Genomic DNA, 27200 nt, shown 5'->3' on the forward strand with positions numbered 1-27200 from the left:
TTCGATTCGTTCTATTTTGCTTCTCCACCGTCGTGATTGCCCTTCCCCTCCCGCATCCAGCGCTGGCGCGTCGCCGAAGCCCGGCCTGCGGCTCGCCGGAGACCTCCGTCGGCCTCGCCGCACCCGCCCGTGCGCTCCCCAGGCCGCACCATGGCCGGCCGCACGAGCTCTGGAGGCCGCGCGCCCGCCCACCTCGAGCGCGAGGGAGCTCTGGAGGCCACGAGTGCCGCCCCAACCCCGACTGTGAGCTCCCCCGGCAGCGGCGCTGCTAAGCTGACCATGCGCAGCCGACTGCGAGCTTTGTCGTCCGCGTCTGCTGGGGCCGCGCCCGCAGGATCCGCGCCCGCCTCTCCTCTTGCGCGATTTGGTAGGAAGAAGAAAGACCGAGTTTTTTTCCAGTTTCTTATGTGGTCCAACCAGACCAGGTTGGGAGCGGACCCAAGTGTGGCTCAGGGGCACCGGATGTCCAAAATAAAAATTTCTCTCTTCTCAACCGGTTGAAACTAGGCCGCGGTGTCCTGTAACCTAATTTCAACGATTCAGAGTATCTTCTGGCAAACTGCTCCAAAATGAGTGTCCGCCAGCAATTGTCCCATTCATTTACTCCCAACATTGTTGTAGCATCATTTATTTGACTTGTGTTCAACAAGAGAATGATATATATCATATCATCATTATTAGCTAATCTATCACAAAAGAATCACGAGCTTCTTTCCCCATTCTTAAACAAGGAAAACTCCTGCTTCCCATAATAGAACCCTGTGTTGTGCGTTTCTCTAAACATAGTACATGGAGACCCTGCATCTGCTCTCATCCACTGATATCTTAAGCCAAGCAGCCTCTACAAAACCTGCACCGGTCAATCATCACATCACATTACAAGAAATAAAAACACCTCCCCGGCCTAAGCTAGCTAGCTAGCACCTCGTAATTTGTTTCCATCGCAAGAGGAGAGGAGGAGCGAGGCTAGCCATGGCGGCGGCGAACAACACGGCGAGGTTGGCCATGGCCGTGGCGGTGGTGCTGTGCCTGCTGCTGGCGACGGCGCCGCAGGAGGCCGCCGGTGTCGATCAGGGGCAGTACTTATCGTATGACAAGGTGCTCAGCTGCAAGGTGCTAGGCAACTGCGAGAAGAACCAGGGCCCCGAGGCCAAACGCCCCGGGAAGCCGGCCAACGACTACACCCGCGGCTGCAGCAAGATCTTCAAGTGCCGCGGCTGATCGATCCATCGATCGATGCGCACGCACGGCAGGTCTCGTGTCGTGCACGTCTCTCTCTATATATATATCTATCTATCTATATATATTATTCTGCATTGGTCGTCGTTTGCATGCAGAGCTCGTGTACTGTATTCGTGCCAACTGATGTTTCTTGCGTTGCATATCGATCCGTGAGTCTTATACTGATGTACTATGTGGGTATTGTACACTGATGTATGTGGCTCAACATTTCCTGATTAATGTAATACAAGTACAGTGACAACCAAAGTTGCAGTTTTTTTTATTTTATATATTGGGCTGAAGCAGGCTGCTGCAAACCTTGTTGGCATGCATGCGCATGCACCAAGATTTTGCAGCAGACGGGTGCTTCCTAGTGGCACTTAGCAGATACAAACACCGACACCTACCATACATGGGCGCTAGCTATATGGCTACAACTAATGCAAAGAACAAAACTTTGTAGCCCGCCCTTGCTTGACCGTTACACGCAAGAATGCATGCTCGTAGCAACTATACACCGACCATAATAACTAGGACTAGGTTACACGTACCTACGCACGCATAGTACGTATATATATACTCCACTACTGGAGGCGCCCTCTTTGCCGAGGGCCCAGGGCACTCGGCAAAGGCCTAAAAGCCCTCGGCAAAGGCTTTGCCGAGTACCGCTCTCGGCAAAGAGCCCTCGGAAAAAAAATTTAACGGCAAAGAGCCTCTTTGCCGAGGGCCATTTGTCGGGCACTCGGCAAATCCTTTTCCGAGTGCCAACGGTGGCACTCGGCAAATAAAAGCAGCCGTCAACGGCGCTGCTCCGTTGACGGCGCCTTTGCCGAGTGCCGACAGTTAGGGCACTCGGCAAAGACATTTTTTATTTTTTTAAAAAAACTCTTTGCCGAGTACCGCGGCGGCCAGTCACTCGGCAAAGACATTTTTTATTTTTTTTTCAAAAACTCTTTGCCGAGTGCCACGGCGGTAAGGCACTCGGCAAAGACATTTTTTATTTTTTTAAAAAGCTCTTTGCCGAGTGCCTCCCCAGCTTGGCACTCGGCAAAGATTTTTTGCTTTTTTAAAAAAAAAATCTTTGCCGAGTGCAATGTCCTGCCACTCGGCAAAGTTTCCCAGCTTTGCCGAGTGCCATGACCATTGCACTCGGCAAATCAACCGAAAATGCAATTTTTTTTTGTTTTTTTGCATTCCACTGACACAAGCAGTTCAAATATATATCACATGTCACATATATATCACAAACATCACAATAATCACATATATATCACAACGAAACCATTTTCACACATTATATCACAACCACAACTCAAATAACAACATATCGCAACCACAAGTCAAATATCACAACCACAAGTCACAAATTCACAACCACAGTCCATCAAGTCCAAGCACAAGTCACAACCACAAGTGAAGCTCAAGTCCAAGCACATGACGAAGCACAACTCCTCAAAAAGGCGGCCTATGACACGATGGTGAAGCAAAGGCTCCATCATTCGGTGACGCATGAGCGGGGTTATTCAAACCCGCCGACGGAGGCTGCAAAAAGGATAAGAGGTTGCATGCGTGAGATTCATCTAGTAAGTTTCTATGTGAGGCATTGGTGTATGTCATAGCTAGTGCAAGCATCTAGTAAGTTTCTATGTCAAGCATCTAGTAAATTGAGAATGTCAAGCATGGTTGTATGTCATAGCTAGTGCAAGCATGTAGTAAGTTTCTATGTCAAGCATCTAGTAAGTTTCTATGTCAAGCATCTAGTAAGTTTGTATGTCAACCATGGTTGTATGTCAAGGAAGCATCTAGTAAGAATGAACTTTTATTCTTACAGGAGTGGTTGTAGAAGTAGGCGGTGGAGGAGTTGCCAACGGCAAAGGTACACCCCCTTGCTGGACACTCCGCATGAAGGCCTCCATTTCTTGCATCCTCCTCTCCTGGCCGCGAACGCTTCCCTCTGGGCCTGCATCTGCGCGCTCTGAGCCTCGACCACGAGCTTCTGGGCCTGCAGCTCGGCCTGCAATACAAACTTCAATGTTTCAGTAATACAAATGTAACTGAGGTGTGCAAAGATGAACATACAACGAGTAAAACAGGACGTACCTCGAGAGCGTCGACCCGCTACAGTGACGGAGTAGGCCGTGGGCGTATGGGCTGGCTGGAGCTCGTGCTCCGTGCTCGGAGCATGTTGAGAGAGGGAATAGTGGCGGAGTCGATGGCGCCGTCTGCAATCCACAGCCGCCCATGCTTCTTGCCTCCTCCTAGCCTCATGATGGTCTCTGCATCAATGGGCTCAGTGCGCACATCGTAATCTTCTCCATGGACCTCCCTCACCTTTGAGGTGTACTCTTGGACCTTAGTGTGCACGGTCGGGTCGGAGTACACCTCGCGCGGGGCAGACGGGTCGAAGGAGACAGAGGAAGACGCCCTGCCCATGTGAGACATAGCCCACACAGAGAACTCCGAGACCTCCACGCCCGGGTGTGCAGCCTCCTGCGAGTAAGACATGCTCCAGCGTTTTCAAGACATGCGAATGGTTATATTTCCAACGGCAAAGGCACCCGTCGTTCCCTTACCATATCCACCCTATGTATATAGGAACAGTCCCAGGCTACTTAAAAAATGACGCTCGAACTGATCTTTGTATATCATATCGTAGCTTCAGGTACAAGTAGCCTACTATGGCTATGTAATGGCACCGACTATGTACCAGCTGTTTACTTAACCACTCTCCATTCATTCTTCAAAGAACTACATACATATGTTCGGATGTGGACTACTAAGTACCATGCTCAAACTGGTATTCTTGTGTTTTTTTCATACATCCAGCATATTTCCAGGCTACTTAAAAAACAAACTCTAAGATGTTTGTTGGGCCACAACATAGCAATACTGATCAAAGTGTAATTCCATTTGACAATCGATATAATACTGTAAGTAGGATTCAAAGGTTTCATGCACAAGTAGTCTAAATACACATCTGACAATATAAGTTTATTTTTTCACCACTGGGGCGACACCACCAGCAGTTCAGCAACTATAGATTGATGGGCAGCGACGGCGTACCTTGTCGACCGGGAGCGGATCGGCGCGCTGGCTCTCGGTCTTGGTGTGGGCGGGCGCGCGGCGGCTCTCTTGGCCTTGGCCACGGGGTGCTTCGGCGGCACACTGCTCCTCGCTCAGGACTTGCTCCGGCCGCGCAGCTTCCCAAGTATGGCTGTGCCGGGTGCGGGACGCTGGGGGCGCGCAGTGAGGGACGCCGGGGGAGCCCAGTGAGGGACGCCAGGGGCGGGCAGTGCGGGACGCCGGGGGCAGGCGTCGGGGCGGCCGGGCGCAGCTACAGGAGGTCATCGGCGGTGGTGGCTAGGGTGGAAGAGGGGGGCCGGCGTGGGGCGCGGGGCGGCCGCCGGTGGGAGCTGAGGTCGGGGGAGGGGCGGCCAGGCGTAGGGCGGTGCGTAGGCGGGGCGGCCAGCGGCGTGGCGGGCGGGCGACGAGGTGAGCGGCGACGGGGGTAAAGAACCGAGCGCGGGCGCGGGCCAGAGGGAAGAAGAGGGATTTTGGGGATTTTGGGCCGACGTCGGTTTTTTAGGTTTAGGTCTTTGCCGAAGGCCCGGATCCAGGGCCCTCGGCAAAGATGTTTTTATTTTTTTAAAAAAATTCTTTGCCGAGTGCCCTCGGGCCAGCACTCGGCAAAGACAGTCTTTGGCGAGTGCCAAGCTGGCACTCGGCAAATTTTCAGTTTTTTTTTGTTTTTTTGACCCCAAATTTTTTGTTGGGCCCGCCTATATTGTTTACAACTTCATGTTCAAATTTGGTGCTTTTTCTAGTTTTTTTGTTATATTTAGTTGATTAATTTGAATTTTTATATATAATTCAAATTTGAACTGCAAGTGCATGAAATATTGTAATCTAGTGCTTTGAAAAATGTTATTCATGGTATTTGGTGTATGTTGAGTCTCTATCCACGAACTCACATCAAATTTCGCGCATCTTCTTCACGTAACATGACGAGCCACTTGCCGGAAAAGTGTTTTAAAATTATATAAAGTCCATACGAAGTCCAAAAATCACGAAACTTGTTGAGGTGTCATGTTATCGCATGTGTAGGCTGTGGTAAAAAATTGAGAATATTTCGAGCAAGTTGCGACGTCAGATGCATAAAACCCAGACATCTCCACAAGTTTTGAGCAACTTGCGACGTGGAGATGTCTAGGTTTTATGCATCTGACATCGCAACTTGCTCGAAATATTCTCAATTTTTTACCAGAGCCTACACATGCGATAACATGACACCTCGACAAGTTTCGTGATTTTTGGACTTCGTGTGGACTTTATATAATTTTAAAACACTTTTTCGACAAATGACTCGTCTTGTTACGTGAAGAAGATGCGCGAAATTTGATGCGAGTTCGTGGATAGAGACTCAACATACACAAAATACCATGAATAACATTTTTCGAAGCACTAGATTATAATATTCTATGCACTTGCAGTTCAAATTTGAATTATATATAAAAATTCAACATAATCAAATTAATCAACCAAATATAACAAAAAAACTAGAAAAAGCAACAAATTTGAACATGAAGTTGTAAACAATGTAGACGGGCCCAACAAAAAATTTGGGGTAAAAAAAACTGAAAATTTGCTGAGTGCCAGCTTGGCACTCGGCAAATACTGTCTTTGCCGAGTGCTGGGCCACGGGCACTCGGCAAAGAATTTTTAAAAAGAAAAATTTCGAAAATGGTTAAAAAGTCTTTGTCGAGGGCCTAACGGTGATGTCCTTGGCAAAGATTGATGGTAGGGGATAGAAGTCGTGTCAGGCGGTGTTGCCGAGGGCCGTCCCTTTGCCGAGGGCTTAGCCCTCGGCAAAGAATTATTGTTGCCGTGTGCTTGTCTTTGCCGAGGGTCTGGCCCTCGGTAAAGAGTCTTTGCCGAGGGCTGTTCTTTGCCGAGGGCGTGGCCCTCGGCAAAGATGCTCTGTCCGGTAGTGTATCACGGCCCGCCGGCCGGTACATGGTGGTATAGTACTACTACTACGGTGGTCAACGACGATGGACGACTGGAGCGATATGCATGATGATCAGTTGCGGCCGATGTCCTTCATCTGGAGCTGCTTCTCATCAGGCTCGATGAGCACGCTGCCCTCCTTCTCGGCGCGCTCCTTGCCGGACTCCGCCGTGCGGTTTCGCCCTCCCTTCTTACGTCCTGCATCGACGATCACGAAGGAAAGCGTGCACGTGGGCGCGCGTCGTACCTTCGGCGAGGCGCTCCTAGGCCTCGAGGCTGGTCCCGCCGGTGCAACCCTTGACGACGGTCTCGCCTTCCTCGCGGACACGGCGGTCCAGCGCCACCCGGATCTCGGGGTCCTGCAGCTCCGCCGCCTTCTCCGCCTGCTGCGACGCCATTGTTATCCCCACCCCACCACCAGCGGCGGCTAGCCGGCCGCTCTCGCTGACAAACACACACCGCAAACTCTTCAAGCTACCTTATTATTACTACCTGTTGAGCTCAGCTCACTCTTGCTGCTCCGAGTGGACTCGATCGGCACCGTATTTATACACAGCTCGCGTCAAGCAAGCCTTAGCGACATGACCCCTTTCTCCACCAATTTGGCCCAACGATCAATTGGGCCCCCCGTGTCCTGATCGAGGGCACCCAGCACGCAACGCTATGTAAAGGAGGTGGGGGCTCGGGTTCGAGACAAGAGGTTGATCGCAGCCGCCAGCCCCACCAAGGTTCCTACCCCTAGTTTGATCTAGAAGGGCCCGCTGTGAGCGACGGGAAGTACCACTGCCTTCACCGCCGCATCTGCACAACGCCGGACGTCCACGCCGCAGCCGGGACACCACTGGAGCGCTACCCGTCGTCGACCTTATCACCGACACGTCGTGGCCACCTTGTTGGCGATGCCACGACCGCGACTTCCTTTTGGTGAGGTATGTCAGCAAGTCCCCTTATCTAAATTATGTTTTTACCTATTGATCTACGCCTAGATGGTCCAAGATATCTATCAATGGTATCAGAACAAGGTTAGGTTGTAGATCTAGCCTGGGGTAGTATCAGTTTTCAGCATTTAGAAGGAGATGAACGAATTGAGTCAAATCGGGTTGAAACCCCAACCCTAGCCCAACCCTAAGTGACAAAAGAAAGAGGGTCGGCGGGACTTACCTTTCCCACCTGCTGGCCGCCACCGCCCGGCGCTGGATGGCGCCGTGTGGCAAGTACAAGCTGAGCCACCACACGACGTTGCTTCACCGGTGCACGGGCCAAGGCTCAGGGCACCACCTCACGGCCGCTCGACGGCGGTGCGCTCACCCTCGGGTGAGCGAGCATGCCAGCAAGAGGCCTCGTGGCGGTGCCGTTGTCCTCCTTCGTCCATGGGCCACCTCTCGAGATCTCACTCGCTCCATGCGGGGATAGAACAGAAGGGACAAGGAGCGAGAAAAGAAGAGGAGGAAGGGGAGCCAGACTTGCTCCGACGGCTGTCTTCCTCACCATCATCGACGACCACCGTGGCTAGTTTGAGTCTGGGGTAGAAAGGTGAAAGAAATTAGAAGGAGCTCAAAAATTTCTAAGTTTTTTCCCAAACCCTAACCCTAGATCACAGAACGTAGAGGAGGAAGGGACCTACCTGGGTTCTTTCCCCACCATTGCGACCGCCGTTGCGCAGGAAGAAGGACCCGCCGTCGCCTTGTTGGCACGCGGGAAGACGGCTGAGCCACGCTAGTCGTCATGTGCGCGAGCCCCGGCCGAGGGCACCACGCTCAACGATGGCGCGCTCACGCTCGGGCGAACATGCGTGCCAGCAAGGGGGCCTACGGCGGTGGTGACCTTCTCTTCTCCGGCAGCCTTGGGTCGCCGTTGCTGCTGTGCCGCGCGATGAGCACTGAGGAGAGAAGATGGAGGGAGAACGAATGAGTTAGGGTTTTCAGGGGAGCAGCCAGGTCATAGTTTTTGTTCCACAAAGGCATGCGGATGGCCGTTCTTTCGAGATCGATGGCTCAGATTGCACGGGCTAGATTTGGCCCAGGTGGGGAAGGAGATTCCCGGCCTTGGCCTAGGTTGTGGCCTGGGCGCGGGGGAGTGGGCGCGCACGGCGTGTTGGGCTGCCGCTGGGCCACGTACTGTTTCAACGGGCTGGTGAAAGCTCTAGTTTGATTTTGGTAAATTGATAAAACCCTAAGTGCTAACCTAGTTTATCAAGATGATTGTGAGATAGGTAGCACTACTCCAAGTGATGAAGCAATAGCGAAGATCATGATAATGGTGATGGCATGGTGATGGTCAAATGCTTAAACTTGAAAAGAAGAAAGAGAAAAACAAAAGGCTCAAGGGAAAGGTATAAAATGTAGGAGCCATTTTATTTTAGTGATCAAGACACTTAGTGAGTATGATCACATTTAGTATAGATAGTCGTACTATTAAGAGGAGTGAAACTCATATCGAAATGCGGTTATTAAAGTGCCACTAGATGCTCTAATTCATTGCATATGCATTTAGGATCTAGTGGAGTGCTAACATCCTTGAAAATGTTTTGTGAAAATACGCTAACACATGTGCATAAGGTGATACACTTGGTGGTTGGCACATTTGATCAAGGGTGGTGAAGTTTAGGTGCAAGGGTAAAAAAACTCCACCGGCTGAGTGTCCGCCCGTAGAGTGCGAACAGTCCAACGGTGCACCAGCGCCCTATGATAGAAAGTTGGAGGTCACTGCAAGTGACCTGAACGCTGGCCTCAGTTGGACCGGTGTGTCCGGTCAGTGGCAGCAGAGGGTGCGTGCGTTGGTCTAGTGACCGGACGCTGGATCCGAATGCACCGGACGCTGACTGCCTGCTTCCGGTCGCGCTGACCTGGCGGTACAGTAGCTAGGATATACACACTGGACGCTGGGCTGTGTCCGATCGAGGTGGACTGGACGCATCCGGTCGAGGAAAAAACAAATTTAGACCCTTACTGTACTCGACCGGACGCTGAGGCTCCAGCGTCCGGTCGGCACTTAGCCCATTAAGATCTAACAGTTTAGTTTTAACTCAAAGTGACACGTGGCAAAGATCAGTAGACCGGACGCTGAGTCCAGGGTCCGGTCAGAGCGCGTTTTGCCCAGTGAAGGGGTATAACGGCTCTATTTCATGGGGGCTTCTATTTAAGCCTTGTGGCCGGTTGTAGCTCACCCTCTTGCACATTTTCATTGACATAGCAACCTTGTGAGCTTAGCCAAAGTCCTCCCACTCATCTCCATCATTGATCCATCATCATTGTGAGATTGGGAGAGAATCCAGTGTATTACTTGAGTGATTGCATCTAGAGGCACTTGGTATTCGTGTTGCGCTGCGGATTTCACTTATTTCTCTTGGTGGTTGCCACCACCTAGACGGTTGGAGTAGCGGTGGAGGATTGGCATGAGTTGGTGATTGTTTGTGGCCATCTCCGGTGATTGTGAGGGGAGTTGTATCTTCCTCGATGGAGCGCCAAAAGGTAACTCTAGTAAATTACTCGTGTCATTGAGTTACCTCACTTGTGGGTTGGTTCTTGCGGTGTCCTATCGTGTGGACGAGGTTTGTGAAACACCTCTTAGCCGTCGAACCACCAAGTGTTGGTCGACAGAACGGGGACGTAGCGTGTTGGCAAGCACGTAAACCTCGGGAGAAAATCGATTGTCTCTTGTCTTTGGCATTCTCCCGGTGATTGGCTATATATTCATCTTGTGATTGGTTCATCCCCTACACGTCGGTATAATCACCATACTCACTTATTTACATTCTTACAAACTAGTTGATACAAGCTCTTTAGTGTAATTAGAATTGAGAGCTTGCTTTACTATTTCCATTCATCTAGTTGAGCTCTTTAGAGTAGCAAGATTGAGAGCTCTTAGTGAGTATTTACATAGCAAGTTTGTGTGCCTAAGTAATCATTGCAACTAGAATTGTTGGATAGGTGGCTTGCAACCCTTGTAGAGCTAGAGCAAGTTTGCATTACGCTATTTGTTATACTAATCAAATTGCTCTAGTTGATTTGTAGATTTTTAAATAGGCTATTCACCCCCCTCTAACCATATTAGGACCTTTCAGCTGGGCAAAATGAACAGTAGATATCGAGTCATGTTTATTTATTTTCAGAAGCAAATTTTGATGATTTTTTTTTGTTTAGTTTAAATCTCTGTCAAAATTTGAACCAACGAAATAATTTTTTTCAAGAGTAGATGAGTACAGTGAAATGCTTTTGGAAAGTTGATAAAGAATTTTTTTCATGTTTCTGCTGCAAAGTTTAATGCTGATTATCTTCTAATTAAATTCGAACCAATGGGAGAATTTAATTTGAAGAGCAGTTACTTTTAGTAAATTATGATTATGTTTATCCTCTAATTAACTTAGAACCAACAAGAAAATTTAAATTAGAGGAGTAGTCCGATTTGTTTATGTGAAATTATGGTATTATTATTTTCTGACCAACATTTGATAATAACAATATTACAATGAGTTTAAGGTTGAAGTTTAAATCTCTGATAAAATTTACACCAACATGGTCAAATTTTCAGAGAGTAGATAAAGACCAAGAAAGCTCCTAAACTAATAAAATGTATTTTATCATCATGTTTCGCTGTGCACATGATGTTGATTATGTTCTAATTAAATTTGAACCAACAGAAGAATATAATTTTGAAGAGTAGTTATGTCTTTCAAGTTAATTTATGAGTTTTATGCATTAATTCTATTTTTTGCCCAACGATGACGTAGAATTGATGCAGAAGCATCTTGTAAGTTTTATTTTTTTTAACCGACGAGATCACTCGGCTGTATGCCAATGGCTGCAATGCTGGGGGTATGTGAATAAAAATGCTTGGGTGAGGCTAGTTCAGGATAGTTTTGGTTAGGTTTACTAATTTTTTGATTTAAATTGTAACCGACAGAAGGATTAATTGAAAAATAAAGTATAAATGAATGTTTTATCATCATGACTAAATTTTTTGTTACGGTAATTTATATAGATTTATCCCGACATGGAGGAGAAGTTTGGTATAGTACTTATGCTGGTTAATTCTACATGGCGGAAGAAGTTTTGTGATGACTCATATGTTTTTTTATCCCGCATAGCGAGAGAAGTTTGGGTAGCTCTTATGCCTATCCTAGTATTGACCATGGCACAATAGAAATGCACCGTCATGGTCAATACTAATCAAAGGACAAGAAAAAGATACAAGTGACTTGCAAAAGTACAATTAATAAAGACCACCGTCGAGTTCTTAAAGTGGAATGAGGAAAGTGTACTCCTATACGGATCAAGAAATAACTTTATTTACATGGCATAATCATGTGAATGAAGTAAGTCATAAGTGTCTCATTGTTCACAGTTTTCTAAATAGTTCTCGAAATTATGGTAGTATAGTTCAGCCATATTTCGAGGGGAAGAATTGTGAGATGAATTAAGAGTATGAATTAAGATCAATTAAGATTTTTGTTACGGTAATTTATATATAGATTTATCCCACATGGAGGAGAAGTTTGGTATAGTACTTATGCTGGTTAATTCTACATGGCGGAAGAAGTTTTGTGATGACTCATATGTTTTTTTTATCCCGCATAGCGAGAGAAGTTTGGGTAGCTCTTATGCTATCCTAGTATTGACCATGGCACAATAGAAATGCACCGTCATGGTCAATACTAATCAAAGGACAAGAAAAAGATACAAGTGACTTGCAAAAGTACAATTAATAAAAGACCACGTCGAGTTCTTAAAGTGGAATGAGGAAAGTGTACTCCTATACGGATCAAGAAATAACTTTATTTACATGGCATAATCATGTGAATGAAGTAAGTCATAAGTGTCTCATTGTTCACAGTTTTCTAAATAGTTCTCGAAATTATGGTAGTATAGTTCAAGCCATATTTCGAGGGGAAGAATTGTGAGATGAATTAAGAGTATGAATTAAGATCAATTAAGAAAGGTACTCTTCATTAAGAGTGAGATAAAGATTAATTAAGATGAATGTGACCATCAAAGGAGTACAACGGTCACAATAACGATACCCCTAAGTAGAGAAATAACTAAATTCTTGGACTTTTTTAAAGTTCCGATAGGAAGATAGCGTAGTCAGCCTCAAAGATATTAAGACGGTGCTTAAAGCGACATATAAAGTTTTAACAGATTAAACCCAAATAAGAAATTTGAGGATGCACTATCTTCATATAAGATGGGATGATCTAGGGGAGCACAGTATGTAGAGACCTATGACTTGAAGAGAAGCGGGACTGTGTGCCCACTTTAGTGATTTAAAACAATAAATTTCTCAATACCTGTTGATGTTGTATAACTTATACAACACCTGTTGTTAGCTCTTCGAAGAAGATGAATAATGTAAACAAGGATCTTATGATATAAGAGCCAATAGAATCAATTGCCTCTTGGCAATGAAGAGCAACAATAGCCTCATATAAAAGTGCCAGTAGCTGAGGCCCCAAAAAGTCTTAAAGAATTAGTAAACTAGTTTTTCTGATGACTATAAAGTCTATGTTAGTGAAGAAAGTTCAAATGGAGGGTGATCCCACCTTATTTGAAGAAGCTATGGAAGTTGAAATGAATTCGATGAATACCAACGATGTTTGGGACTTATAAGAAATTCCTAATGGAGTCAAAATAGTAGGCTGTGAAAGGGTCTACAAGATAAAATGTGACTTCAAAGAAAATATGGAAAGATATAAAGTATGACTTGTAGCAAAAGGCTTTACGCAAAGCGAATGAATAGATTATGATGAGAGTTTTCTCTCCAGTCTCATGTAAGGATTCTTTTAGAATTATAATGGTGTTATTGACATATTACGATTTAGAGTTACATCAGATGGATGTAAAGACGACATTCCTCAACGAGGATTTATATAAAAACGTTTACATAGCACAACCCAAAGGTTTTGTCGTGGAAGAAAAAGAACATATGAGATGCCACCTGTAGAAATCCATTTATGGGTTAAAACAAGTCTCTAGACAGTAGTATTTGAAGTTGATAAAACAATAAGAAAGTTTGGGTTTAAAGAAAATGAGAAGAATAATAGCGTTTATGCGAAGTTCAAGAATGGAAAATTCTTTTTTCACATGCTGTGTATATATAATATCCTACTCACTAGTAGTGATATTAATCTACCATTGGAGAAGAAGAAGTTCTTGTCCTCAAGTTTCAATATGAATGATCTTGGTGAAGTGTCATTGGTTCTAGGAATTAAAATTCACTAAGATAGAAAGGGGCATTAGGACTATCGCAAAGGCATACTTAGAAAAGATTCTAAAGAAATAAAGTATGCATGCGAGTAAACCTACGCCTGCTCCTATAGTCAAGGCACTACACCACAACACCATATCACCATCAGACATCTGACGCTGAAACCTTTTTTTTATCGATGGATGATCTGGCGCTAAAGATAAGTAACAGACAATCTGACGCTAATTCTCCATTTAGAGATTAACTATCTGTCGCTATAGGTAATCACCTTTAACGTCGAACTATCTGTCGCTGAAAACAGGTATAGCATCAATCTGTCTGTCGCTAAAAAAAGGAGCCCCACCTTGCTCACGCGTCCACCTACATTAGCTCGCGCGCCCACTTGCATTTGGCATTGGTGCCCGGTGCACCTGTCTTTAGGAATAGAAAAGGCAGTGAAAAAAAATAAAAAATGCAAAACCCCAAAAAAAATTATGTAGATTGGTTAAGTTCAGACTCAAGTCCAAAACCAGTCGTCCCGTCCCCTCGGTCCTACGTCCGACGTGCTCAGCGCTCCTCTCCTCTCTCTCCCCCTCTCTTCTCCCATCTCACCTCAGGCAAATAGTCTCTCCAACCCCCTCTGCCTCTGGATCCCGCACCCACGTGTCGTGCTCCCACCCTCCACCTTCGCTACCCGCCTGGTTGCCGCTGGTGCGCTCCGCCAATCCCGACGCCGCTCGTCGACCTTATCATCTGTAGCTCTGTGTCGGCACCAAATTCGTTAGGGTTTGGGGTTCTCGGCTTGCCGCAGGCATCACCAAGTCTCATCCGTCGCACCACCCCGCCCAGTCCCATCCTTCACCCTCCACCAAGTCGTGGCGCGTTGAGCATCCATTAGGGGCCCTGCTTGTGCGCCAGATCCACAGCCGCTCGTACGAGGGAGGCCAGATCCATGGCCGCTCGTGGTAGGGAGACCGGTTCCGCCTCATCCTCGAGTACCTCTACCCTACTGGCGCCGTCGTGCATTGAGAATCTAGGTGAGGTTGTCCTCCCTATCACCCCCAATCCCCTTGCTGCTACCTAGCGTCGCTGCTACTGTGCATCTAGAGTTTGGCCGCTGGAAATCCTCTGCTCATTGCTCTGTGCTTGTTGCTCTGTGCTGCCACTACGTGTAATCTAGGTGTTTTATGAAATGTCAATGCAAGCTAACTGTTGTTTTGCAATTGACTTCTATGTGCTAGCCTCTATTGGATGGTGTTGTGATTAAATGCATCGTCATACAAGAATATGTAATGCTCTTCCCACCTGGCCCTTGTCTGTTTTTTTGTACAGTTGTTTTTGTAGGAGTTAGGAAGTAGAGAGATGATAGAAGTGGCGAGAGAACAGAACAAACATTTAACTGGTGTTGAGATTTTCTTAACTAACCCATAGAGGACAAAATGGTTGGGAGTTGGGACATTTACTTGCATCAAATTCAAATTACTATCCTTGGCTGTAAGATCATATAACCTACAATCTGAACTTAGCACTCCTACATGACAGAAGCACTACATAATTAATCAGTCTTTGGGCCACGTAAAGGTTCAGTCTAGAAATTAGCACTAGCATGTGTGACTGTGTTACAGGAAAAAAACCCAAATTTCTATTTCAGCTTTAAAAAGTCTGATAATATTAGTTACCTAGTTCCAACATCTATTGCTTGCCTTAAACACTAGTGACGGTTGCTTGAAACTGGGTCATGCTTGAGTGAGTTTGATTCAGGGTATTTTTGGCCTGAGCTAGTTCACTTTTTTAGTAGTTGCTTTTGTTCGGACAATGGTCTGGACATCTTATAGAGCAGAAAAGTAGCTCAATTCTCTCACATGCCTTCTCATAGATGTTCTTACCTTGGTTCTACTAATGGGAGCAAACCGTGAGTCATCCTAAATCAAACTATCTTGAGTAGCACTGTTTGATGATCTGCCCCCGTGAGTTTGATGGTCTGGACATCAATACATTGACCAGTGCAAACCGTGAGTCATCAAACAGTGCTACCTTTTTATATGGAAAAGTAGCCCAATGAATCTGCCCCCGTCCCAAAATAAATCAACTCCTTGAGTCATCCTAAATCAAACTATCTTGAGTTTTGACTCACTGTCTGATCCTAAATAAAAAGGTAGCACTGTTTGACGACTCACTGTTTGATGACTCACGGTTTGATGATCCTAAATCAAACCGTGAGTTTGATGACTCACGGTTTCCATACAAAAAGGTAGCACTGTTTGATGATCTCTAGGTCAGCCCCCTTCACCATTTTCTTTTGGCATTGTTTGTAGTTGTCGCCAAGTACTTGTCTCTTTCATCTGAATCATTTAACTAGATAGTAATATATATCAACCACAGTTAATGTGTTTTCCTTAGCACGTTGCAAGAGCAAACCGTGGGCTCTGTTGTCATTGACCCTTTTCACAGAATTTTCATGCATTTGCAGTCCCTCAGTTATCATGATTTGTTATTCTTCTGCAGATTTTTGCTCCATCTCAGGAGCTGAGCAAGCAAGGGTGTATCCTGGAGGCTGCTATTGAAGCAAGTGCTACTGCAATTATCAATCTCAAGGATAGCCTAAATGAATGGGACAGTAAAGTGGGCAATGGTGACTGTGGAACCACAGTGAGTTAAATTGTGTTTACCAATTCAATTCAATGCTTATTTGACTACTGCTATTTTAGGATTGAGTAATTCACTGCTGTTCTTTTCAGATGTATAGAGGTGCAACAGCTATTCTTGAAGATATGAAAAAGGGGTAAGTTAAAAGCACTACAAATCATTGGCAAGAAGTTTTTTATTCTTGAAATGTAGATTAGAAATATGATAATTGTGCTGCTGACATGTGATAAAAAGATGATATATGAACTCCCACCTGGTTTTACTAGCTTTAGTATATAACGCTGGTTCCAGTCCAGTGGAAATCATATACATGATGCTAATGATTCTCATTAGTTCTATCACTGTATCACACTTCATTTCCAGTCAGTGTCTTTTTCTGTATTATTTTCCTGATATTATAATTTGTGCTTTCGGTGCCCATTTTTTCCTTATTGAATGTATGATTACTATGGAGTAAACTTACAGTTCCTATTTCCTAATATACTCCAGGTATGACATACGCTGCAAGGCTGCCTATGCAAGCTTAAAGCAGAGCTCAACTGTCACTGCAAATAAATGTAAGCAATGTGCTTGATCTTTCTGACCACATATCATGAATTTTACATACTAAATAAACCTTGCTGCTTTTCTGCAGGGGCTGATGCTTTAGAGGCGTCCGTTGCTGCTGTTAGCAAATATGGTGGTGCTAGCGCAGGATACCGCACAATGTTGGATGCCCTAATTTCTGCTTCTGCTGTTCTGAAACATGTTACTTCTTGATTCTACTTTATCTTCCTGCACAATTGTCCATGGTTATCTGATAAAATTACTGTGCTGAGCAGAGACTTAAGGCTGGGGATGATCCTGTGACTGCTTTCATCGCTTCTTCTGAAGCAGCATCAGTTGGCGCTGAATCCACCAAACAAATGCAAGCAAAGGTATATAATCTCACTCACCCTACTCCACATACTTAATGTTTAAGCTATAGCCTAAGAATTAATTTTTACTGCAGGTAGAGACTTAGGAATTACAAGTGGAAATCAAGACAGGTATATCTACATCCATGATCTGCTTAGCTAAAGCAGCTTGAGCTGTTGTAAAGTTTTGGAGGATGTTCTTCTTGTCCCTTCTTATGATCATTATGTTTTGGAGGATGTTCTTATTGTCTCCAGAGGAAATAGATGAGATGGTGAGCTTATCTATGTGAGTTGTTGTAAAGTTTTGGTCAAATTTGTGAAGATGTATGTATGTTTGTTGAAGTTGAATCTTAGTTGTGTAGTGACATTTGTATTATTGTGGACAATTGTTGATGGATCTATGTTTCAGGTTCATGAATGAATCTATTTGTACGAGAAATGTGCACAATGATGTTACTTTTGTATTAATTTGCAACCAAATGACCTTTTATTTTTTAAATGCATTTAAATGATGTCGACAAACCATCTGTCGCTAAAAACATTTGTAACTTTAAATTGTCTATCGCTATAGAGTCCTGGTAGGCTATCTGTCGCTAAAGAGTAGCGGCAGACTATCTGTCGCTAAAAATATTCAGGGCAACGGACTGTCTGACGCTAAAAGTCCTGTCTGACGCTAAAGATTTTTAGCGACAGGACTTACAGCGTTTGTAGAAGTCTGTCGCTATAACTTTTTAGCGTCAGACTGTCTGTCGCTGTAGCCACTTTTAGCGTCAGACCGTCCATCGCTAATTTTGGTGTTGTGGTGTAGTGAGGGTAATAGATTTGGGAACTTTCAATATTCTAGGAACCGATATGAGATAGATTAAATGAATATGGTTCCATATGCTTCAGCTGTTGAAAGCTTAATGAATGTACAAGTAAGAACTTACCTTGACGTAGCTTACGTATCCGGGATATTTTGGTAGAAGTCCAGTCCTAATATAGATCACTAGAATGGAGTTAGGAATGTCTTGCAATTTTTGCAAAGTATCATAGGCCTCATGCTAAGTAAGAAAGAACAAGTACTTTCAAATAGTTGTGGGTACAAATATTAAGTTTTGACGAGATGTGTAGTAAAATCCACAGTAGTTGCTAACACTCGTAGTTGGAGTATTATTGTGGAAAAGCTCCAATGAAACAGTTGTGATGTCATCAATGATGCATACCATAGTATAGCTTGTCATGAGGCCTCACGAACAGGCAAAAGTGGTTAAGGGAATATGTACCCAAATTTAATAATGGTAGTCAACAACAATAACTATTTAAAGTAGTTAACTCCTAAGACAATAGGTCAAGTGTACTGCTCAACACATTAACATTAAGTTATATGTTGTAAAAGGAGAAAATTCATAATCATTTTGAAAGCATTGAGCATATAAGTACCAAGTAAGTACTTGCAGATCTGCTTAACAAAAGCTAACCACCAAGTGCGTTCAGAGAACACACAGTCGATATGGGTTTACAGGAAAGCCTATAATTTATGGATATTGAAGGCCTAGTTAAGAATATGTTTCAAAACAGAGAGGTGCATTGTAGCTGTTAAATCTAATGGCAACTGACCGTGACGATGATGCACGCTCTATGCATTGATCTATGATCAAATGAGAAAAAGATAAAGTAAGTTAAGTATAAGACATAAGGTGAGATCAAGGGAGAGAATGTTAGGTTGATCTCTACCAATTTGGCCCAACGGTCAATTGGGCTCTTGACTCGTTCCCTGATCGGGGGCGCCCAGCCGCTCTCCTGGCTGGTGGGCTCCCGTCGCACAACACTATGTAAAGGAGGTGGGGGCTAGGGTTCGAGACAAGAGGTTGATCGCAGTCACCAGCCCCACCGAGGTTCCTAGCCCTAGTTCGATCTAGAAGAATACATTGTGAGCGACGGGAAGTACCACTGCCTTCACCGCCGCCTCTGCACAACATTGGATGTCCACACCGCCATCGGGACGCCACTGGAGCACTACCCATCGCCGACCTTATCACCGACACGTCGCGGTCACCTCGTTGGCGGCGCCACGGCCGCGACTGCCTTTTGGTAAGGTATGTCAGCAAGTCCCCTTATCTAAGTTATGTTTTTACCCACTGATCTCACCTTCATCTTCATCTTTTACCGCCAGAGAAGGGGTTAGCGTGGCGAACATGCTCACGACCACATCGGCATGTGTCGTCCTGCGCCTGCCGCTGGCCGGACACATGTGAGGATGATAAGGGCTTACCGCGCGGCGAGCGAGCACGTCACTGCCTGCGTGTCGCGGTAATTACATGCATATTACCATGCGCACGTAGTGCATGCATCCGACGTGGAGGGCACCTGTCAGCCGAGCTCCTCCTTCCGCTAGTACAGCACTGGACATGGGCCTAATGCCAATGGCCTAATGGGCTTGCCTGGAAGTAATCACGTCACGTAACTCAAAACATCTCGACCTTTCCCGGTCCACTTGATTGGCCACCCGGCTTCTTGCAATGCAAGAAATGGCTATGCAAGAGACTTATTATATATGCATTCTCAAAAAATTCGGCCTGATTTATCCTAGTAAGTAACCCCTCAACTGAGATGACATTCTCATTTGAATTGTGATGAAGCTCATCACAAACCCTACCAAGCAGCTCACTAAACAACAACCGATCATCGAATATCAGAGGCACCATTTACATTCCAACAAAACTGACATTCGAGTTAGTATGCACAACACGGAAGTCATTACAGGTATATTACACAAAAATAACTACCCACATTATCTAACTATCTAAATTTGCCAACTAACTAAATTACCTAACTAATTTGGTAACTAAATTACCTAACTAAATAACTATCTAATTATCTGACTATCTATCTAACTATCTAATTAGATTTGCTAACTACATTTGGTAACTCTAACTAAATTACCTAACTATCTATCTAACTAATTAAACTAAATAACTAAATTACCTAAACTAAATAAAAAACTTACTTGCTGTTGGTAGAGGACGGTGGGGAGGTGCGGGCCGACGATGGGGCGGCGAAGGGGCGGAGGAGGGGCGGCGCCCGGAGCAAGGCCCGGAGGCTCACCGGCCCGCGAGCCCACCGGGGAGCGGTAGGGGGCCGCCCTCGTCGCCAGTGCTCGCGGAGAACGGGCAGCGAAGGGGGCGACAAGTGCGGTCGGGGTAGCGACGAGGGCGGGGAGGCGGTCGGGGGCCGGGCTATGGCGGGCGGCAGCCGGAGGAGGCGGCACGGGCGGCGGCCAAAGGCGAGGACGGGAACGGCGGCCGGACGCGAGGACGACGGTGACCGGTGCGGCGGAGAGAGAGAGAGAGAGAGAGAGAGAGAGAGAGAGAGAGAGAGAGAGAGAGAGAGAGAGGAGAAGAAGAAGAAGAAGAAGAAGAATAGACAGCGTGGGGTATAGGGTTTAAATCTCGGCGCCACGACCTATGACGTCGAGACATGTTACCTCGGCGCCGATCCCCAGGTCCAAAGTCGAGTTTACGTCGTCCAAAGATGTAAACGTGAATATTTTTCAAAAAAAAGGCCAAATTAAAAAAAATCGGTAATACTTGATGGTAAAAGGTACTAGTCTCAAACAACACTAACTCTGTTAAGAATGTCAAAAAAGAAAAGTGACTCTAGCTAGCACGTCCAGAAGGCAGCACCAGTTTTCATCGCCATAGACAGAGAACGTCAAAAAGATCCTAAGGTTCCGGAAAGATCATGGGTCGGAGATTACATGGTCCCCTTGTTTGAACTTAAGCAACAAAGGCTGCTTCAACAAGCCAAACAAGTAGGCATCAATAGATATGCATGCACTGTGTACAAGCAAATCTGAGTTATTGATATCACCCTTGGATATCTCTGTCAGCTTCAGTTTGGCACCATATTGCTTCAAACCAATAACCCTTGCAGATAAATACTAATATGTGAATACTCCGGCCATTTTGAATGCTGGTATTTGTGGGGGTATAAGTCAAATCAGAGGAAGTTTGTAGCATATAGGAGTTGCAAGAACGGAGGTCTATAAGAGCATCTCCAAGAGTTTGTCAAATTTTACTTGGCAAATCTTGTGATTTGCCAACTCCCAAAATTATATACCAAGTAAAAAAACAATCCATCTCTAAGAGTTTGGCATTTTTGACTTGGTAAAATAAAAAAAACCCGTTAACAAAACGAAGAGGCCCGCTAAGCGAACGAAGAGCCCCGCTAAGCGAACGAAGAGCCCCGCTAAGAAACGAAGAGCCCCGGATGCCAAGCCGTATACGCACGCGTATATTTGTGCGCGCGGAGGGAAGATTTACCAAGTTGCTATTGATGCCAAGTTGTTTTGCCAAACTGTTGGAGGCTATTTTTTCTTGTTTTTCCAAAATTATATGGATGCCAAGTTGAGATAGCAAACTCTTGGAGATGCTCGAAGGAGCGACTTTGGAAAAGATGCAAAAGAACATTTACTTTCTCAACTCTTACGCTTCAAATGAATTTTCTGATTCACAAGGAGAGCAAGGACAGCGGGCAAGGCGCCACACAAACCAACGCGCCTGATCGCCAATGAAGGCTAGGTAGCATGATTAGCGAGTAATAGCCACGATCTCCTTCTGCTAGGGAGGGCAGAGCCGATTATATAACACTAATCCCCTCCTAGTGTACCAGGTTCGTGGCGCTTCGTTGTAACATGCACTATTTCTCGATCTTAAATACAAAGTTGCGCAAACATTATGCGTATTCAAGAAAAAATTATGAACCCCATAATTGCAGTATCAGATTTTTTTTCCCTAAAATACTGTATGAAATAAAAAAAAAAGAACACCTTCGGCTCCAAATAAAGACAAAGTAGCATGATGTGTAACTTTACATGTAATGGTTCTATATATAAAAATACTTGATTATTTTTTCAATTTTATAGAGGTTCTAAAGGTGTGACTTTAACCATGATTTTCTACTATAATATAGTCCTTGGCCTACAAAAAAATGCAAATCTCGCTTTTCGAGAAGTCAAACAGTTTAAACTTTGACTAAAGTTATATATAAAAGCATTAACATTCATGTTACAAAATAAATACCATTAAATTAGTTATAGAATATATTTTTATAATAATTGTATCTAGAGATATAAATGCTAATACTATTTACTATAAACTTGATCAAAGTTAAACTAGTTTGACCGACACATATCTCATAGTTGCATTCTTTTGTGGATGGAGAGAGTAGGTATAAAATAGAATAGATTTACGAGATTAAGATAATGTTCTACAGAAATCATATGCATATATAGATGTAAGAGCAAATTCATTCAATACCATCCGAAGCCCCATCATTCGTATGCTATTGCAAATTATAATAACTTCCCCTCGTTGCTATGCTATCATACTTTTCAGCTGCTTGCATGCCACTGAAAATTATAGCTTTCCTTCGTTGTCATCCATTTAGACATTTTCATCCCTTGATGCCATTGCCAGCGCCATCAATTTTACATTTTTTTTTCAAATATAGAATGTTGTGCAAACCAAAATCAGGGACACCAATATATGCATATTAGTTGTTCCTGAGTTCAATGACATGGAAGGATTGAATGGCTAGGGAAAAAAAACTTCCATAGGTTCTAAGGGTAAAACTGTGTTTTTCACTTGATAATTGTGGCACATAAGGGAAGAAAAAATAAAAGCTGATGATAACAAAGGTAAGATATAGTTTTGAATGGTATGTAAATGATTGTATAGTTTTTGTTTAATGTCATACAAGAAACATCTTATAGAAGTCATAACAGTCAAAGTTTTCTGATTTTGACAGGATAAAGTGAAAAAAAAAAAACTGTACCGTGGCCTGGGTGCATACTAAATTAAATTTCTCCACGAATCAGTTAATGACAATGGTTGCCACGGTAAAGGACACATGAAATTCAGATGCCTAAACGCAGGCTGACACAAGGACAAACAAATCATACAAGGGCGTTTGTCATTTCCGGCTCTGAAACAGTCGTCTCCACGGTTTCTTGGGCAGCTTGTCGACCTGCGGGTTCACATGCAGAGCATTGGCGTAGTATACCATGGGAAGGAAGGAGTCCGAGGGAACCGCCCCTCTCTATTAAATCCTGCACAGTTTTGGCCTCGTCCATATCCTTGTTCACTGGTCAAAGGCTAAACCATTTCAATTGCTCCGTGCCAGATCTCTAAACAGTCTGAATAAAATGCTCTGCAAGTAGCCTCAAAGCCGTGCTGGTTCTGAATTCTGGTGTCACATGTTTTCAGGTGCAAACAAACAATTAGGCAGCACAAGACGACAGAGATCAGTGTTTATCAGGGGATAAGTTCGAGTAAACAGTGCTATCTTCGACTCTCTGATCCTGATAGCACACAGAACCAATGCATTCTGAATTTCTGATGAGAGCGTTGATTGGTGAAGCTCGAAACTGAATCATATGCAGAAAACGAGCTAGGCAAATCAGCCAGTCAGTCTGAAAGGATACAGAGGCCTCTCCTCTCCTGGGATGTTGCTTGTTAAGGAGCGTGGAAACGAGGAAGTGTGCCTGCCTGCAGCTAAATGACAAGACTGAAACTGTCGGAGCGTACAGTTCATGAGCAGTCATTTAATCGCGTCGCTCTCACTCGTGGGGCAGAGCATGGAACGGTAGTCAATGGATTGCGAAGACTTTCTTCCATGGCCGCCCAATTCCAGAAGAGGAATCTCGTGATCTGTCTTCCATACTTTCAGAAGTTCTTTGCAGGTTACTACTAATAGACTTGTCATCTGCTTCTTTCCAACTTCCAAGCATACATATTTCAGATTTTCACTCCACCTAACAGCAGCGAAAAGAATCTTTACTTGAGTTACCAAACATAGGACTACAGTCTGGAGTCATGTGCATCCTTGTCACCAGAACTGAAACTTGTTAGGCGGCTCTTGAAAACCCTCCATTTGGCAGGCTTTTTCTTCATATCCTACTCATGGCACACTCATACATGCACACATCATCCATCTTCCTAGTGGGAACACATGTGGAGAGAGGAATACGAAGATAGTAGTATATATGTAGAGTGGTTGGCCAGTAAAAAGCAGAGTACACTGCACACCGCAGTACGCCTATCTATCATAACTCATATCATAAGAAGATGATCACATCTCGCACACAAGCATATGCATATCACTCATTCCAGAGAATGAGATGACAAGACGTTGTTGCACAACTTATTGTAAGCAACATCAGGTAGCTCTCTCTTTCTCTATCTTCTTGCTGCATCTCATCTCCTGTTATTCCGATCCTTATGCTTGCTGCATCAATTCTTCCAATTTGCAGTCTCTGTTGACGCGGTGCAAATATTAATTCAACACGTTGGGCCTCCTTGTTGCAGTGAAAAGAACCTGCAAGTGAGGGAGGCAAAGGTGATGTTTGGTTGAATGGCTGCATGCCAACCTCTGCAAGGGAAGGAGCTGCAGCCATACGATGACTGTGATCCTTCATTGTTCGGAGGGCCAGTTCTTCTGCCCCGTCAGGCAAGCTCGGCTCCACCGGCCGTGAGGGTAGCGCCGCCGGAGATGTCGTCGTCGTCGGGGTCCGGGAGGAGCGCGACGGAGGCGAGGGCCCTGAAGATCCACAGCGAGGCCGAGCGGCGGCGCCGGGAGAGGATCAATGCTCATCTGGCTACGCTCAGGAGCATGATTCCTGATACCACCAGGCAGGTCTGTGGTGTGAGCTTCCACCTCAATGGTTCACTTGTGTGAATCATTTGGCAAGATTTCTGAAACACTACCTGAGCAATTTCACAGTGTGCTTTTTTTTTCATATTTTACCAGCGTTTCTTCTTTTTGTGTGATCCTTACACCACCCATAATCTCAGTGTTAGATAGCGCCGAGTCAAACGTCTCTCCTTGGGAATAATTTATGGACAAGTTTGAGGTCTGCAAGAAAGCCACATGAATGGAACCTTTGCACTCACATTTGTTCACATTTCAATATTTCATCAGGCTCTCACTTTGGAGTTCTCTAGCAAGACAAAGTACAATGCTATGACTTCTAAGCAAAGGCGTTACTTTTACACTCTCCCTGCACTGCAGATGGACAAGGCCACCTTGCTTGCCAGAGTGGTAGAGCAAGTGAAGCTCCTGAAGAGGGAAGCAAGCGAGGCCACCACCCAGAGCACGACCCTGCCCCCGGAGACGGACGAGGTCTCCATCGAGCTCAACACCGGCGCCGACAGGGTTATCTACATAAGGGCCTCGATCAGCTGCGACGACCGGCCGGACCTCGTCGCCGGGCTGGCCCAGGCGTTCCATGGCCTGAGGCTGAGGACGGTGAGGGCGGACATGACCTCGTTAGGAGGAAGGGCGCGGCATGTGTTCGTGCTGTGCAAGTGCAAGGAGGAGGGCTGGGGCAGTGGTAGTGCAGGTCCAAGTGCAAGCCTCAGGTCTCTGAAGGAGGCTGTCAGGCAGGCGCTAGCCAGGGTTGCTTCCCCAGAAACGGCATACGGCAGTAGACCCTTTCAGAGCAAGCGGCACAGGATTCTTGAATCACATTACTCGATTATGTCCATATAGAATGCTATATCTAGTTCCTGAACTGTTAAAGCCTGTAAGAGATGGTAGGAGATTCTTCAGATGAAGAGTGAGTGCTAATTGTGTTTTTTGTGTGCCCGAAATGGATTTCTTTTACTGTGTGTGATTTGATTTTGGACCCTGAACTGTGGCTAGTGCTGAAATAGTCTGCAAAACCACATGGGCATGGCCCGGGGACCAGGGTTTGCATGGGGTGTGCTGTAGACCTGTAGTGTGGGTGACTGTAGCATGTGGATGTAGAAAGGGAAAATTGATTCTATAGCACCGAAAAAGCTTCACTTCCATAAAATACCACTGAAGGACGTTCATCACGTAAAATACCATTAAAAGACAGTGCCGTTACCTATATCTAGCATTCCGTCACGGTGGCAGGCCAACATCGTGAAATCCACCTCCAAACGCTTGAAAGGAAAAAAAAAGAACGGGTGGGGTGAGGCGGCGACTGCAGCACCAGCGACGTCGACCTGCTCGTGGTGGCCTGCTCCAGCGCACTGTCCATCGCTCTATCTGTCCCGCAACCCTCAACAGATTCACTCCGACTCCAACTCCAACGCCGCGACCTCCCCATGTCATGATGCCCGCCTTCGCCGCTCTCCTCCACCTCACCGGCGGCGACGCTGCCAAGTCTGAGTCGCATCCGATCATCACCGATGGTCGTGCCGGCGCCGACGCCTTCGCCCGGCGCCGCGACTGGTCGGCGCTTCTCGACCCGTTCGACGCTGGCCTCCGCGACGAGCTCCTCAAGTACGGCGACCTCGTGCAGGCCACCTACGACGCGTCCGACCGCCGGCACTGGTCCCCGCACTGCGGCACCTGCGTCCACGACCTCCGCCGCCTGCTCCTGGCGCTGGGCCTCGCGGGCCACGGCTACGTCGCCACCGCCTTCCTATACGCCACCAGCGATGTTGACGTCCCGCGCTGGCTCGGCCGCCCGCTCCACGAGGACGCCTGGGAAGGCCGCGCCAACTGGATGGGCTACGTCCACCAAGGAGCTTGCGCGGTTGGTCACCCACTTCCGTGCGCGCGGCGAGGAGGTGCGGGTGACAGTCACGGGCCACAGCCTCGGGGGTGCGCTGGCCATGCTCGCCACGCGGGACGCCGCAGTGGCGCACCCGGACGTGCACGTCAGCGCCGTCACCTTCGGAGCCCCGCGCGTCGGTAACAGGGCGTTCTACGACGGTGTCACGTCGCGCGACGTCAGGGCTCTGCGCGTCGTCGTCAGGCACGACGTCGTGCCGTCGGTGCCGAGCGTCCCGAGACATGGCGCTGGTGAACAAGACATCCTATCCCGGAGTGGTGGTACACGCCGGCGCCGGCGAACAAGGGGCTAAGGCGCGACGTGTCCGGGAGGTGGATTCTGGAGCAAGAGCAGGACGACCTGCCGGTGCCTGACGACCGGCTGCCCCTGTCCGAGCTTGACTGACACGTACGTGTGAGATTCCACACGCTCCTGCTGCAGCCTGGAACAGGGTGATGCGTAGTTATTTCTTTTCTTCTAACATTTCATCATCATTTGTCCTTGAATAATGTTGAAGTTTATTTGCCCTTGCAATGATTTGCACAGTTGACCTATCTGTTGAAGCGTAGCATAGTTCAGTTGTTTTCTGTTAGACAGTTTTCCCGCGCGTCCAGTCCAGTCCACACCACGGTCAGCCACGACGCTGCCCATGTCGTGCTGCTTACAATGTGTTGTTGCCT

General features: G+C 46.1%; 4 protein-coding genes across 6 annotated transcripts; all 4 read left to right on the top strand.

Annotated features, from left to right (window-relative positions):
- Positions 1 to 892: 892 nt before the first annotated feature.
- On the top strand, positions 893 to 1479 carry LOC136451612 (protein RALF-like 13). The gene has a single exon (XM_066452303.1). It carries the CDS (start codon positions 973 to 975, stop codon positions 1219 to 1221), a length of 249 nt encoding a protein of 82 aa, XP_066308400.1. The 5' UTR covers positions 893 to 972; the 3' UTR covers positions 1222 to 1479.
- A 9741-nt stretch (positions 1480 to 11220) lies between these two features.
- On the top strand, positions 11221 to 16815 carry LOC136454307 (putative 3,4-dihydroxy-2-butanone kinase). Its single transcript, XM_066454769.1, has 5 exons — positions 11221 to 11253; positions 15916 to 16059; positions 16149 to 16192; positions 16546 to 16613; positions 16691 to 16815. Exons 1-5 carry the CDS (start codon positions 11221 to 11223, stop codon positions 16813 to 16815), a joined length of 414 nt encoding a protein of 137 aa, XP_066310866.1.
- Positions 16816 to 23766: 6951 nt separating this feature from the next.
- Positions 23767 to 25739, top strand: LOC136451613 (putative transcription factor bHLH107). 3 transcript variants are annotated; one of them, XM_066452304.1, is made up of 3 exons: positions 23767 to 24156; positions 24247 to 24629; positions 24915 to 25739. In XM_066452304.1, the coding sequence occupies exons 2-3, from the start codon at positions 24348 to 24350 to the stop codon at positions 25482 to 25484; spliced, it is 852 nt and encodes a 283-aa protein (XP_066308401.1). In that variant the 5' UTR covers positions 23767 to 24156; positions 24247 to 24347; the 3' UTR covers positions 25485 to 25739. The 3 variants fall into 3 exon arrangements, with proteins under 3 accessions (XP_066308401.1, XP_066308403.1, XP_066308402.1); XM_066452306.1 differs by having other exon boundaries at positions 25005 to 25739; XM_066452305.1 differs by having other exon boundaries at positions 24302 to 24629.
- A 337-nt stretch (positions 25740 to 26076) lies between these two features.
- LOC136454309 (phospholipase A1-Igamma1, chloroplastic-like) lies at positions 26077 to 26833 on the top strand. Its single transcript, XM_066454770.1, has 2 exons — positions 26077 to 26481; positions 26537 to 26833. Exons 1-2 carry the CDS (start codon positions 26077 to 26079, stop codon positions 26831 to 26833), a joined length of 702 nt encoding a protein of 233 aa, XP_066310867.1.
- Positions 26834 to 27200: the final 367 nt, after the last annotated feature.

The sequence above is a fragment of the Miscanthus floridulus genome, chromosome 5 (genome assembly GCF_019320115.1).
Source record: "Miscanthus floridulus cultivar M001 chromosome 5, ASM1932011v1, whole genome shotgun sequence".
In the NCBI taxonomy this organism is placed as follows: domain Eukaryota; kingdom Viridiplantae; phylum Streptophyta; class Magnoliopsida; order Poales; family Poaceae; genus Miscanthus; species Miscanthus floridulus.